Below are 13,989 nucleotides of genomic sequence, written 5' to 3'. Positions count from 1 at the left end.
TCGGAACAAGTCCCGCCTTAAGTAACCAATAAGAATTCCTATAGTACGCCAATGCAAATGGGACAAATAATTCCATTAGCAGTGAAGTTGGCGTTAGTTCAAATAAATGCCACATTGACCAATAAAATCCATTTACAACACGTAACGCGTTGTTTGCAGTTGTATCGCCATATTGTATATTTAACGCGGGTCACTGGCGCGTGCATGGGCTTTCCGTGAGATTTTCTACTGAATAAAAGTGCGTGAATTAAGAGATATCGTGAAATATCACGCGCAATGGATCCGGAAAAGTTGAAAGTGGTCGAATTACGGACAGAACTCTCACAGCGTGGACTCGATACGAAAGGCGTCAAGTCAGTGCTCGTAGAGAGACTTCGTAAAGCAATAGAAGAAGAAAATGCAAGTCGTAAGTTATATATTGTTTTATCAATAGTCCTTCGTTGTATCGAGTATTTCTAGTCGCGTTATTCTACATCCAACGATGAATACATCTGTTTATTCCAATGTTGACAAACATTCGAGTCAGGTGATAGTGACTCATTTAATGAATTTTCTACTGGTTGTTCGTTAAATTACATTAACACGGAATAAAATAGCATGCATAGCATTATTACAAGTAATGAATAGCCGTAAAAAATTTGTTTCTTATATTTTTAATACTGTGTAGATATAAACTATATATTCTTTTCTTCTGTTTACGTACGAATTGTGCGCGCGACGCTACTTCAAAATTTTCGTGGTACTTATTTAAGAATCAATAACTTGCTTCTTAGATTTATCTTACTTAATTTCATTATTTGTTTGTATAGATTTTTAACTAAATTTTATTTTTCTAAGATGTTTCTTAATTGTTAAGTGTACGTGGATGCGTGCGTGCATGCGTGCGTTCGTGCGTGCGTTTGTCGTGCGCGCGCGTAGGAGAGTGTATATATACTATTTTGCGAAACTGACACAACATAAACCATTTTTTAAATTTTAGAGGAGGATCAAGGCAATGCAAATACTAATGCAGAAAATACACATGATGCAACGCCTCAAGAAAATGATGAAAAGTTAACTGAATCTGCAAAAGTACCACAGACACCAAAAAAATCTAGTAGATTGTCCAAAGTTGTCTCAGTCATGACACAACGTGAAACACTTGGTACAAAAAAACGGAGAACTTCTAGAGTTTCTTATACAAGAAAACGAACATCACCGAAAAAAACTGATCAAAATGATATGTCGCGTGAACCATCGCCTACAATATCAGAACCTGCTTTACAAGAGGAATCTACTATACAAGAAGAAACTATTTTGCAGGACGAAAAATCTGCCTCATTTGAAACAAACAATGAAACAGACATGAAAGAATCATTGTCAAATATTGAAGATGAAGGTTTGAATTCAACAGAAGTTATGAAAGAAGATGACACATTGAAAAACATTGATATCACAGAAAGTAGTGAGTGCAACATAAACGTACCACAAGTACCTGTCACAAAGTCACCAATAAAGTGTAGTGACATTAATTTGCCTTTGAAAAAATCAGAAGAAAATACAGAAAATACAGAAAATACAGAAAATGCAGAAAATGCAGAAAATACAGAAAATACAGAAAATACAAAAAATACAGAAAATACAGATAATGCAGATAATGCAGATGATGCAGATGATGCAGATGATGCAGATGATGCAGATGATGCAGATAATACGGATAATACAGACCAGAATCAACAACTGGAAGCACAGACTACGTTAATGGAAGATACATCGGAAACTACAGAGATTGTCGAAGAAAATGAAAATATTGGGCCAAATGAATTTCAGAACGATAGTCCAAAATCAATCCATGATAAACATGATAGAATAGATGGTACAGAAGCTATTGAAAATGAGGAGGAGAATATAGAACTATTAGATAATATTAAAACCATAGAACCTGTTAACGATGCTAAAACTACCAACATTCCTAAAACAGAATTACCAATAGATGATTCACTTGAGCAAGAACAAAATGTAAATGAGAATGAAAATGACCAATTAAAACCTGAAGATCAATTTGTGGAAAATACAGAAGTTTTATCTAGCAACAAAGCAGAAGTGGAAGATGATATCGACAATAAACAAGATGAACAGGTATATTCCACCAGTTCATTTTTGCCTTTATAATATACTATGAGTTTTTAATTATTTAAAAATTAAGTTTGTGAAATAATTAAAAATTTTACTTATTCTTGAAATGTACTTGATTATACTTGTAATGTTCATTGACTTTATTAATGATCATATGTACATTGTCCCTTGTAATTTATGATCTTGCAAGGAGAGAACAAGACCTGGGTTACAAATTTAATTGAAACATTTCATAGTGGTAAATTTGATCATTCTGTTTGTGAAAATGTAGTATTATAGTGTCAGATAATCAATAATTTTTTAGATGTTTATAATTAAAAGTAAAAATTTTATCATTATGTTGAAATGTAATTTTAATAGAAGTAACTACTAAGTATCATTGTGGCGTAATAATGACGTATTAAAATTCTATACCATGGACTAGGGTTCAATTCCATGTGGGTGGATAGAATTTTTTTTGATTTATCCAAATTAATTAGATTTCACATGGAAAATGCACATTGAATTTTAAGTAAATTTTATATAAAATGTCTTTACTTACTAAAAGGTTTTAATTTTGTTTGTTAGATACAAAACCCAAAAATGGTATTTATTATCATACACAAGACATTCAAAACATATTACTACATACAAAGATGATATCTATCACAAACTGAGCTTCTTAATCCGTGTTCTTAACAACTTCGTCAAATTTCTCATCTTACTGTTTATGTTAGCTATTTGTGTTGGAACTGATACTGCAACCCGCGTGCGTCGAAATGTATTCTTTGAAATGCTTTTTAGTAAGTAAAGACATTTTATTCAAAATTCATTTAAAATTTAATATGTGTTTTCACGTGTAAAATCTAATTATAAATATAAAAAAAAAGAACTGTCCATTTACATGGAATTGAATTCTGGTCAGTAAGGTAGAATTTCAATATGTTATCATCTTGTTACAATAATACTTGCTGTCACTTTGACTAAAATTATATTTGATTCTATGATACTATATTTTCATAAACAGAGTAACCAAATCTACCAGTATGCAAAGTTTCTTCTCAAAGGTCTTACACTTTCTTTATCAGTAAAATGTAAAAGATCCAGATTAAAGTCAAATTTAGGATAGTATAAGAACAGTTTTCATAAGAATATGTATAAGAAACAAATGATTAATTTTCTTTAGCATATGTTTGAAATTGCAGAAGCTTTTCCAATAACATTACATCCTTTACATTTCATTCAATAAAACTTTTATTATGTCTGCAGAAAATATTGTGTTTAATCATTCACCTATTTTCGTTTATGTGGAAAGGATATAGAAATGGCAGAAATAAAAGAAGAAGATACAGATGTAAATATAAAAGAAGATAAGCACGACATCGTCAAGGATAGAAAGCGAAAAAGGTCGCCTAGTCCTGTGGAAGATCGACATGGCCCACCAACGTCGATGCTCATCGAAAACGAACCGGAAATTGACGATTCTGCTTTAATTTTATCTTGGTGTATGTTGGTATATAAACGAAAATAATTAGACTGTGTCCTATCACATAATTAAGTTGGATAAAGGAATTGCCATCATTATCTGAACTTTATATATTTTTCAGATGATTCAGATTTAAATCTGGTTATTGATGAAGATGGATTTTTTACTGCCACACCTATGCACAATGATGGATTTTCACACATGTGGGCTGGTGCAAGAGCCTCGTACGGTTTTCTGTATGGAAAAGTTTATTACGAAGCAAAAATAGTAGAGTTTTGCCCTATTGATGCGGAAAACAAAGAACATCCACATACACTCAGAATTGGTTGGTCTACTCCATACACTTCAATGCAACTTGGAGAAGAAAAATTTAGTTTTGGATATAGTGGTACTGGTCAAAAATTAACAAACAATCAGTTTGAAGATTATGGACTTCAGTTTGGTAAAGATGATGTTATTGGATGTTATTTCGATGCAACTTCTGAGAATGACATTGTATTATCTTATACTGTGAATGGAAAATATCAAGGCACTGCATTCAATATCTCTAAAGAAGAACTCAGTGATAAGCCATTATTTCCACATATTTTAAGTAAGAATTGTAGCTTCGCTTGCAACTTTGGTCAAGAAAAACCATGGGCAAAGGAAGTTTTACAAGACTACGTTTCAATCGGGAATGTAGATTCTCAATATAAAATTCCCGGTCCACGAAGACCAGGTAGGAAAGAGGAGTGTGAAGTAATAATGATGTGTGGATTACCCGCATGCGGGAAAACTACTTGGGCAACGAAACATGCGGCTGAGCAACCTCAGAAAATGTACAATATCTTAGGACTTAGCAGTCTAATCAACAAAATAAAAGTACGTACTGTAAACGATGTGATAGATGTTTCGATTCATCACGTATTTTATACAAGATATTTTTGATAAATAATGCTATTTAAGGACCCAGGCTTATCACAAAAAATGAATGATAATGGTCAGTGGGAAATACTCATCAATAAATGTACTCGTGCGTTGGATAAATTATTGGAAATGGCTCCAACCAGAAGACGTAATTACATATTAGATCAGGTATGTAATTTTTTTTTTTTGTGTAAGAAACTGTTGACTATGTCTTTCAGACGTGCACGAGAAATCAGTGGACTTTGTGTCTTTTAATTCTTTTTTCACAGTCATAGAAGCGAAAATATATTTTCCAATATATTTCATTCTGATGTAATTATCAATAACATTACCGGTAAAATGGCATTAACGATAAAACGCATACCAGTGCATTAAGTACAGAATAAGTTATTCGGATGTGTTCGAATACGTACAGGATGTTACCGGACGAGTGGTATCATCGGGCAGGTGATGATTCTACGTGCGAAAATAAGTTGAAAAAAGAAATAACATTTTTCCGTTTGAAGCTTCGTTTATGAGGAAATCGAGTTTGAAAGTGTGTAAATAATACGTATGTAATATTTAGTCACCAAGTTTGAAAATTTGTAGTTAATTTGCATTTTTAATTATTATCGGGTAATACGTAGCTGCTACAGATGCACTCCCGTTACAAGCACTGAACACTTTTACTGCATCAATATATTCACGATCGCTGTAGCGAAACACTGTTAGAATTCGATCGATGCGAACGTACTGACAATAAGAGTAATCGGTAGCCTTACGGCCAAAGACAGAATGTAAATATTGCGAAGGACAACGAATTTGAAAGTGTAAACGAAAATGGTCGTGCTACAATTTGTAAGCTCACTTTTTTTGTAAATGAAGTTTCAAACAGAAAAATGTTATTCCTTTTTTTCAACTTATTTTTATACATAGAATCATCACCAGTCCGATGGTACCACTTGGTAACATTCAGTATACTGAATCACATAGAATATTATGAAATTCTTTGAGAGAATGAAATTCTACGAAGATAAAATGTCAATAAGTAAAAAAATTTAATTTTCCATATTATTTGTGCATGTCACTAAAGTTAAAATGCTGCAGGACATTCATACCAGTAACAAAATGTGAGGCATGTAGACCATAGATATACAATAATCTTCAGTTTCAAGACGAGAAATCGGGCCCGTCAGCTGTCTTAAATTCGGGGTAGAATCCAAAATTGTTTTTGGAACTGGTTGAACTCAAACTGGCCTCTCGAGATTCAGCAATAACGTGTAAAATCGGCACGTATAAACAGCTGAAGCTTCAAAGTGGTATCAAACGTATATTGACGTGTCAACACTAATACAAAGAAAATGTATATTTCTAATTATATTGTAATGAAAGTATTATTAATGGAAGGACCAAATTTTTTTGATGAAACTGAGTCCGAATATGATCTAATTTGAAGATCGCGTAATTGTGAAATTTGAAAGTGTTTCATTATACACACGATTAAAAATAATCCGTATCAGATCATGTTTGGACTCATTTTCGTTGTGAAAATTTCACGAATCTATTGATAACATTGTTATTTAAATATAATGAAAAACAGAAAGATATTAAGCTTTATTAGAATATGAAATTTGATACGACGTGCGATACAAATCGCTGTCGACTGTCCAACTGGCTTTTATTGGCACATTTGTTGACCGCTCGACAATTTCTTGCGTGCTACAAAGATATAAATAATGGCGGGAATGACTTCGCGTCATGAGTCCGAGGACAAAATCTTACATAGAATTCAGGAGTACTGTAACAATAAAGCATAGTGAAAATAATCTTTTGCCACAATAGCAAACAAAATATGTACAAAGCATATCATATGTAAAGTATTATAAGTTGTTTTTTTTTTCCGAGAATTTAATGAAGATATTAGCTTCATTTTTAGTATAGATAAATAGTACAGAAAAGCTAATCTTTTAATGCGCAGCAAATTTTTTTGAGATGATTACTTGGCAAAGGGTGGCTCCATCACTTCTTAGTATAGTAATTATATAGTTACAAAGTTATAGCGACAAATTAAAATTAATTCTTCAAATATGCTTAGAATTTTAGAAAAAAAATTTTCAAATAAATGAATTGACTGGGTGGTCTTGTGTCGTGGTCATTTTAGTCACCGAATTTAATACCTTTAAATTTTTTTTTTATAGGATTACATAAAAAGTAAAGTATTGTCAATTGCTTTTACTATTAAGGAAGATATAAAAACAAGAATGGATAGTGCTTGTACATTCCTCTAATATTATTAAATGTTCATATTATTGTAAAAGACTTACTAAGTGGTTGTAAGTCCAAAGACATCATTTTGAACATTTAATAAGATAATATATTCCGATATTTTCCGTTTTTTCGTCGTTTTTTTATTTCTGCGAAGTGTTTCCTTGAGATAAATTTTTTGTAATAATTCTGTGTAACTATGCACAATCAGAAAAAATGATGCAAGTAAATTTTATTTAATTTCACGAAACCTACCTCGGTAACAAAAAATTAAAGCACTACCTACCACTTAAAAAAATGTTGAGATTCCCCTTCCACCTTTGTAGTCACCTTGGAAAAATTTGTCACACATTAAAAGATTAGCCTCCCTGTATCATTTAACTATAACAAAAATGAAATCGATAGCTCAGTTAGATTAAGCACATTCTGTATATTATAAATCTAACGATCTTTGTATTTTTTATGGAATTGGATATACAGACAAACGTATATCCTTCTGCACAAAGACGTAAAATGAAGAATTTTTGTGGATACCAGCGTAAGGCAGTAGTTTTGGTAACATCTGAAGAAGAACTCAAGTTACGTGCTGCTAAACACAAGCTGATCGAAGGCAAGGAGCCTACCGATTCTACGCTTATGGAAATGAAAGGTTGGTTTTAGTATTCTTCAAGCGTATAACGAGCAGCACAAAACTTGTCCAAGCGTTTTCGGGAAATCAGTGCTGCACTATACGGAAGTCGGCGGCGAATAATCTTCCACGCATCTAACTTGCGCATCATCTGCTGCTTGTGCTCAATTGGCGGCACCGATCTTTCGAAAACATCGAAATAAGTTTTATGCTGCTTAATGTATATTTACCTTTCAGTTACTATATCTTTATAACGAAAATCATAATTTTGAATCTTCAGAATGTTTTATTGGATACGATACGTATTGGAAGGTGTGGGAATAGATACGGCCGGCTAGTATACATCTTCAGTATTCGACTTGGAACTGGCGCTTTTACACATATTTTCATACTAAATGCAGAAAAATTTATAAAAATCATTGAAGATTGTAGTTTTTTCATATTGGTACATTTTAAAGTATTAACTATATTTTTATTAATATTTTTTTCATTTAATGATGTAGTTATATAGAAAAAAATGTTTCATAGATGGTCACTATTGCACATGAGATCGTACGTTGGATGCGGTTTATTACGATAATATAATGTATAACAAGGGAAGGACCAAAATAGTTCACCTTCGATTTTAATCTACTTTTGCAGAATGATAGATTACACATATCAGTTGCTATGTGTAAAATATTAAGTTGATAATTTTAAAGATATAAGTAATTAAAATTACATATATACTATGTACTACAATGTGTAATACAAATAGCAATCTTTATTAAGTTCTTCCATTGAAATGACCATGGCTTAGACAATAAAAGCAGGAATTCGTATGTGTGAGGTTTGGAATTGAATCTTGTACATTGAATCTTTTCTTGTTTTTTTTTTTAATGGTTTGATATTTGTTTACAACTATCAACCAAGTTGCTTTCCCATGAGAAATAAAAAGTAAAAAGTCATTATGTATTTGTGGTGTTGAGAGTCTTTACGATAACTACTATCCAGCATTATGTACTAAGTTGTTTAATAAATTTCGTTGTTCAATAAAACTTATTGAACAACCTATTATATTAATATCTCAATACCAAAACAAAGAAATTATAATAAATAAGGCGACGAAGATTGATATCCATAGTAGGAGGTATATAATTATTTGTATCTATAAAATGATTTATTAAACCTAATATTTTGCATATCCTACAAAACCACATGTTATCATGTAGCAAAAGTAGATTAAAGTCAAAGACGAACAATTTTAACCTTTCCCTTGTATCCTTGTTAGTTTAGTGCCGATTTGGTGCCAGTTCGTGTCGAGGTGAATAGTACAAATCAGTGTTTAAGTCTTTGTTGAGATATTCGTGATCGTTCGATTTAAGATCAAGCGACAAATACGCTGATTTCTATTTCTCATACGCAGTATGCCGTTTTAGCAAATTTCAGAGCTCCGATTGTCGGTGAATCCTTCGATATCGTCGATTGGGTTGAACTGGATCATGAAGAGGGCAAAAAAGTTATAGGAAAATATAATAAAGAGGGGAAGGAAGCTGGATATGGTCAACAACAAACAAGTAAACGACCACGACTCGATTCAAGACCAGAGAATACCCGAGAAAATCGAAATGACGTACGAAGTAATCGCGACAACAGAGATAGTCGAGATTATCGTGACAGACGAGGCAATAATTGTAAGAGTAATAGCAAACATAAAAAACAATAGAAATGGTATAAGTAAAACGAAAATAATTACCTGAAAAAATAAATGTTTCTAGATTCTGAAAGAAATCGTAATCCCGCCTGGCGTGGTGGTGGTAATATGGGTTGGAGAGATAGGCCTCAAAGGGGTGGACATAACAGACACGGTGGTTACGGTCCTCCATCATCATGGAGAGGAAGAGGAGCACCTATTCCACTCGCACATTGTGGAATAGACAGAAGACGTGGTAATGTGGACAGAAGAATAGGAAACGATAGAGGTCGTGCTGTGGGTTCTCGTCAAAGTGGCTGGGCTCCGATGGGGTAGTTATTGCATTTAATTTTCGTGTACGCTCTATGGGGAAGATATATCTTGCGTTACTTGTTTCTATAGTCAAGAAATGAAAAATTTGATGCACGTTATTTTGTGTTGCACGTCCGAGTGTCTGTGTGTGTATGTAGTGTCTGGTGATACAAATGTACGGAAATTGATCTCTTATTTTTTTTAAGGAATTATCAAGGATCGCAACAGTCCAGTTGGAATCAGCAAAGCAATTGGTCGAGTGGTCAGTCTCAGGGAGGCTGGGGTCAACCAAATAATTGGGGGGGGACACAGCAGTGGGCAAACTGGAAAAGTTATGGCCAAGGCTCGTACAATCAGCAGGGTTATGGTAATGGAAACTGGAACAGTTGGAATCAGCAGTATTATAATCAGTATTGGGGCCAGCAGCAGCAACAGCAACAACAACAACAACAGCAGCAGCAGCAGCAGCAGCAGCAGCAGCAGCAGCTACAACAACAACAGGGTGGACAAACTACCACGAGTGGTCAGGCTGTAAACAAACAATAATCTACTACGATAAATGTCAAAAAGGTGGAACAGACAAGGTATTATGAATGGCTACAAATTTGTTCTCATTTAAATGCGCAATATTAATTAATTTGGTACGAGTATTACGTAACTCGTAACTCTCAAATAAATGAAGAAAGAACGGAGAGAAGAGCTCATTTTGATATAAAAAAAATACTATTATAAAAAAATTCGATCGATTGCAATATTTCATTTATAAAAGAAATCGAATTATGAATTATTGTAAATCGATTGAAGTAACGGCACGCTTCACTTTCGTTGAGGATATTACTCTTATCGTTATCCTCGGTAGTGTTCTGTAAATCTGGCTCCACATATTCGACATTCGTCAAATGACAAGCACATGTGTATACACATGCGCCTGTTTGTTGTAACTTAGTGTGGAGAATTGTTTAATTACGAGAGTGACAAATGTTCATTTATTTTAATGTACAATTGTTTATCGGCAACGAACAGGAAATAATCATCAGAGTTCGGCAAATGTCGAACATTTCCGTCCGCGCTATTAGGTATTTGCCGAATGACGAACATTTATTACATAACAGATGCCGAATGTGTAGAACCGGTTTAAGTCTGTATATTTACTTTTGCAGGCAGACACGATGGAAAACGTAACAACTGCTTTATCTGACGATTCCACGATGGGATGTATCACCCAGAAAAACGACGAGAGTATACAGTAAGCTATACTCCTGGTCAGTGTGTTGTCAATACCGGACATCGGTTTTGATTACACACAAATAGATGGACAAATTTTTCCACGACAATATATTCACGATTTTTGTTCGTATATTTTGCGATGTACGAATTCCAAAGTTATTGTGGTTTTATAACTCGAGCAACAATCTAGATTTTATCGCATGAAGGCACCGTTACACATGCACTACGAAACAAATTATTTTGCATTGGAACAATGCAGTACGAAATGAACTATAGTGTTATACAATTACGATTTAAGATTGATAATTGCGAAAGAAACGCGTAACAAAAGGAACGTATTCGTATTACGTACGTAGTTTTAAAACGAGCAAAAGGGGGTAACGTATAATAAACGTCTTTTTATGGCTTGTAAGTGAAAGATCGATCGAGAGGAAGAGTATCACGTATGGGTACACTACGCAATTAGTGCTAAGAATGAAATACTTGCAATGGTTTATCGCTCTTGGAAAAGAATCGTGTAAATATGTACAGATTTTCAAACGTATGACACGGTACGTTTATTGGAAATCTATTTATATATTAAGTAAAATACCATGTAATAAAAACCAAAAAAAAAAACAAAAAAAAAACAGATTAACATTCTCGACACACGCGAGAGTAATATTGTATATGATTTTGTTTTATCTTTCTATACTAATGAAATGATGTACAAAAAAGAGACTATCGTGTCACGAATAAATTATTATTGGATTTGATTCATATGCATCCGCGTTTTATTAAACGAACAAATTCATGAGATTACCAGAATATGCTTTATATTTTTGAATCGAATCTTATATTTTGTAATGATGTTCTTGTAAGAGATATGCGATTGTTACCCAACGTACTTCCTCCTCCTACGCCTACCGCTCTCCTCCCCAATTGTCATTATTGTCATTGTGATCATCGATACAATTTCCCTTTTTCCCTTTTGTTTCGTTTCTATCAGTCTTGGTTACCCGTTGCAATAAGTTTAACAAGAAAAGCATAGTACCCGTTTTTATTTTATGCTTCATTTTTGTCGGTTCTAACGAAAAGTCGTTCGTTTGTAGTTACAGGATGATTGTCTTTTTACCTCCTTTCTCTGAAATATTTTGTACAGTTTGTGAGACTTCGAATTAAGGTACTTCTTAAGCACTGAATGATGTAAAAGATATAAATTGAACAAGATGTAGTAAACGTACGAAGATGATGTGTACTCACGCGTTACCACGATTCGAAGTCGACAATGATCAAATTATACTAGATTGCGTTAAATCGCGCATCCATGACCAAGATTTTGTCTTCTCTGGATCGAATAAGAATTTCGCAAAATTAGTCCGTAATCGGAGAATTTACTTGTTGACAAAAGTGTACAAACTTAATCGTAAAAATAAAAAATATCTTCTATTTATTTGGAGTTTAAATTATTTACAGCCCAGATTCGATCAGCGCTATTACCTGCTAGAAATATCCTGTAACAGTAATTCAGTCTTCACGCACACTTAACGTTATCGTCAACACCACGTTGACATTGTTGATCTACGAATAAGAGTTCAAATTAATTCAAAGTGATTTACACTTACGCGTTGCAATTCATTGGATGACATTTGCAACGCATTCTTGCAATTGCACGGATACTCCATCGAACGGAACTGTTCTCCGCTTAGGTACTACCGCTGTAAACTGTACGTAAACTTTTGCAAGTTTTTCTTGACGATTTTTATAGAAACAACATTCGTGCCGCCTTGATAAAATAATTTTTTTTAGGTTTTGAAAGAATAATAAGTTTCTGCGATTCATTCGAAAAAGGCGGTATCCTTTTATTCGAGAGAAGTATCGAAAATCTAGAGAAATTCCTTTTCCCGTAAAACGAAAAAGTTAACGGTTAAATGCATTAAAAAGATTTATAGACTTTCGCTAAAAAACCACTTAAAATTCGTTAGCCTTTACGCATGTATAAAGATATGTGAATAATACGCTTGTGTGTTACATCAAAAAACTAGAATGTAATGTAGTACCATTTTCATTCGACAAAAATATCTCGGATACTGTGCAAAACGTAGAAACACATGACATAAATAAGACTTATGCGTATTAAATAGCTTTCAATAATATGTATTTACTAACTGCATAATGTAATAATAAATACGAAATCCTGCGTATATTAGTCGTCATAGCAACAATTAGCTGTATTCGATCGCGATCACTAATAAATTAAATATGTTAGTAAAGTTGTATCTATTAATTTAAAAACCTATATATTACACTTAATTCAAACAACACTGGGCTTATGAAAAATATATAATGGTACTTTTGTGCAATAAAGCCTCGCATGTACTCGATTTCGTTTTTTTTCCATTCTCGTCGGTTCCATTACTCTTTTACACGCGGCCGATTTACACACTCACGCGTGCCATTGTCACTTTCCTAGATCCCGAGTAACATATAATTTGTACACTTAAGTGTATTCACTATGAAAGAAATTTACAAATACTTTTATACAATTTCGCGATTCTAATTATATTAGAAGTCTACTAGAAGTAATAGCTCTCGTTAGATCCAATTAGACAGATACGTTGTTTCACGTACGGAATCTGATTCCTGAACCAAGTCGATCCGTTTTACGAAAACAAATTATCTCTATTCGATCAAAATACTTACAAACTTTACACCGCACGATAGTTGAAATACTCTAGAACGAATCGAAGATTACTTTTCCATCGATCTGCGATTCACCTCTACTCTTCTTTTATCGTTCGATTTTAACTTCTTGTGTCTAACAAAGGAAAAGGTAATCTAAAATAGGAAAACAATGCCGAGACACCATAGAAAATTTCGATTGATACTTCAGGCTGAAATTTTCTATAGTTTCGCGCGTGTAAAAACAACATATAAAAGGGTCTCGATCGATACAAAGTCCTTCGGGGAAAGGTAGCGTTCGCGTTCGAGAGATTAAATAATACGAATGGACGGGTCGCGTTAGCAGTGTAAAAAGAAGGAAACGCGTAGTTCGTAGTTGTTCTCCTTACAAAACGGATCGAATGGCATCAATTTACTTACGACGAATCGAAATAATCGATCGATCGCTTTGATTACAGATTTGATTGCGATAGGGATTAACAATTGCCCGTATCACGTACATATGATAATGCCGCATTATCGTTGATGTATAATCCAATGTCACGGATTTAATCCACCTGGCCTCTTCCGATTCCGCCTATTTCTCTCTAACAGGAACGACAAATCTAACGGATCTTTCTTGTTCGGCATCTTTTGTAACAGATCGATTAAGATGTTATTCAATCTTCGTCTTTGCTCTTCTCTCTGAAAACGACGATCAACGTGTGTTGCATTAAGTGCAAATGTTCATACGATCATTTACGATGTATCGATGAAAAG

At 33.6% G+C, this 13,989-nt stretch overlaps 2 protein-coding genes and 1 long non-coding RNA gene across 9 annotated transcripts in view; 1 reads left to right on the top strand and 2 right to left on the bottom strand.

The window, feature by feature from the left end:
- The first annotated feature begins 159 nt into the window (after positions 1-159).
- Positions 160-12,061, top strand: LOC143143343 (uncharacterized). The gene is made up of 10 exons (XM_076304486.1): positions 160-406; positions 980-2,118; positions 3,410-3,599; positions 3,702-4,441; positions 4,526-4,654; positions 7,211-7,379; positions 8,777-9,031; positions 9,116-9,362; positions 9,549-9,926; positions 10,503-12,061. The coding sequence occupies exons 1-9, from the start codon at positions 277-279 to the stop codon at positions 9,886-9,888; spliced, it is 3,339 nt and encodes a 1,112-aa protein (XP_076160601.1). The 5' UTR covers positions 160-276; the 3' UTR covers positions 9,889-9,926; positions 10,503-12,061.
- LOC143143349 (uncharacterized) lies at positions 5,564-7,465 on the bottom strand. Its single transcript, XR_012991103.1, has 4 exons — positions 7,265-7,465; positions 7,017-7,111; positions 6,790-6,927; positions 5,564-6,263 (listed from the first exon to the last, which is right to left on the bottom strand). It is a non-coding gene; the product is annotated as an uncharacterized LOC143143349 (long non-coding RNA).
- Ash1 (histone-lysine N-methyltransferase ash1) overlaps positions 11,591-13,989 on the bottom strand; it is a 13,055-nt gene continuing 10,656 nt past the window's right edge. For all 7 annotated transcript variants that reach the window (XM_076304484.1, XM_076304482.1, XM_076304483.1 and 4 more), the window contains one exon: positions 11,591-13,914. In XM_076304484.1, the coding sequence (XP_076160599.1) occupies positions 13,771-13,914 (144 nt within the window). In that variant the 3' untranslated portion in view covers positions 11,591-13,770. The remainder of the gene's footprint in view (positions 13,915-13,989) is intronic.

This window comes from Ptiloglossa arizonensis, chromosome 2 (genome assembly GCF_051014685.1).
Source record: "Ptiloglossa arizonensis isolate GNS036 chromosome 2, iyPtiAriz1_principal, whole genome shotgun sequence".
Lineage (NCBI taxonomy): Eukaryota > Metazoa > Arthropoda > Insecta > Hymenoptera > Colletidae > Ptiloglossa > Ptiloglossa arizonensis.
Note: the sequence above shows the minus strand (reverse complement) of the source record. Positions and strands in the feature narration are given on the sequence as shown.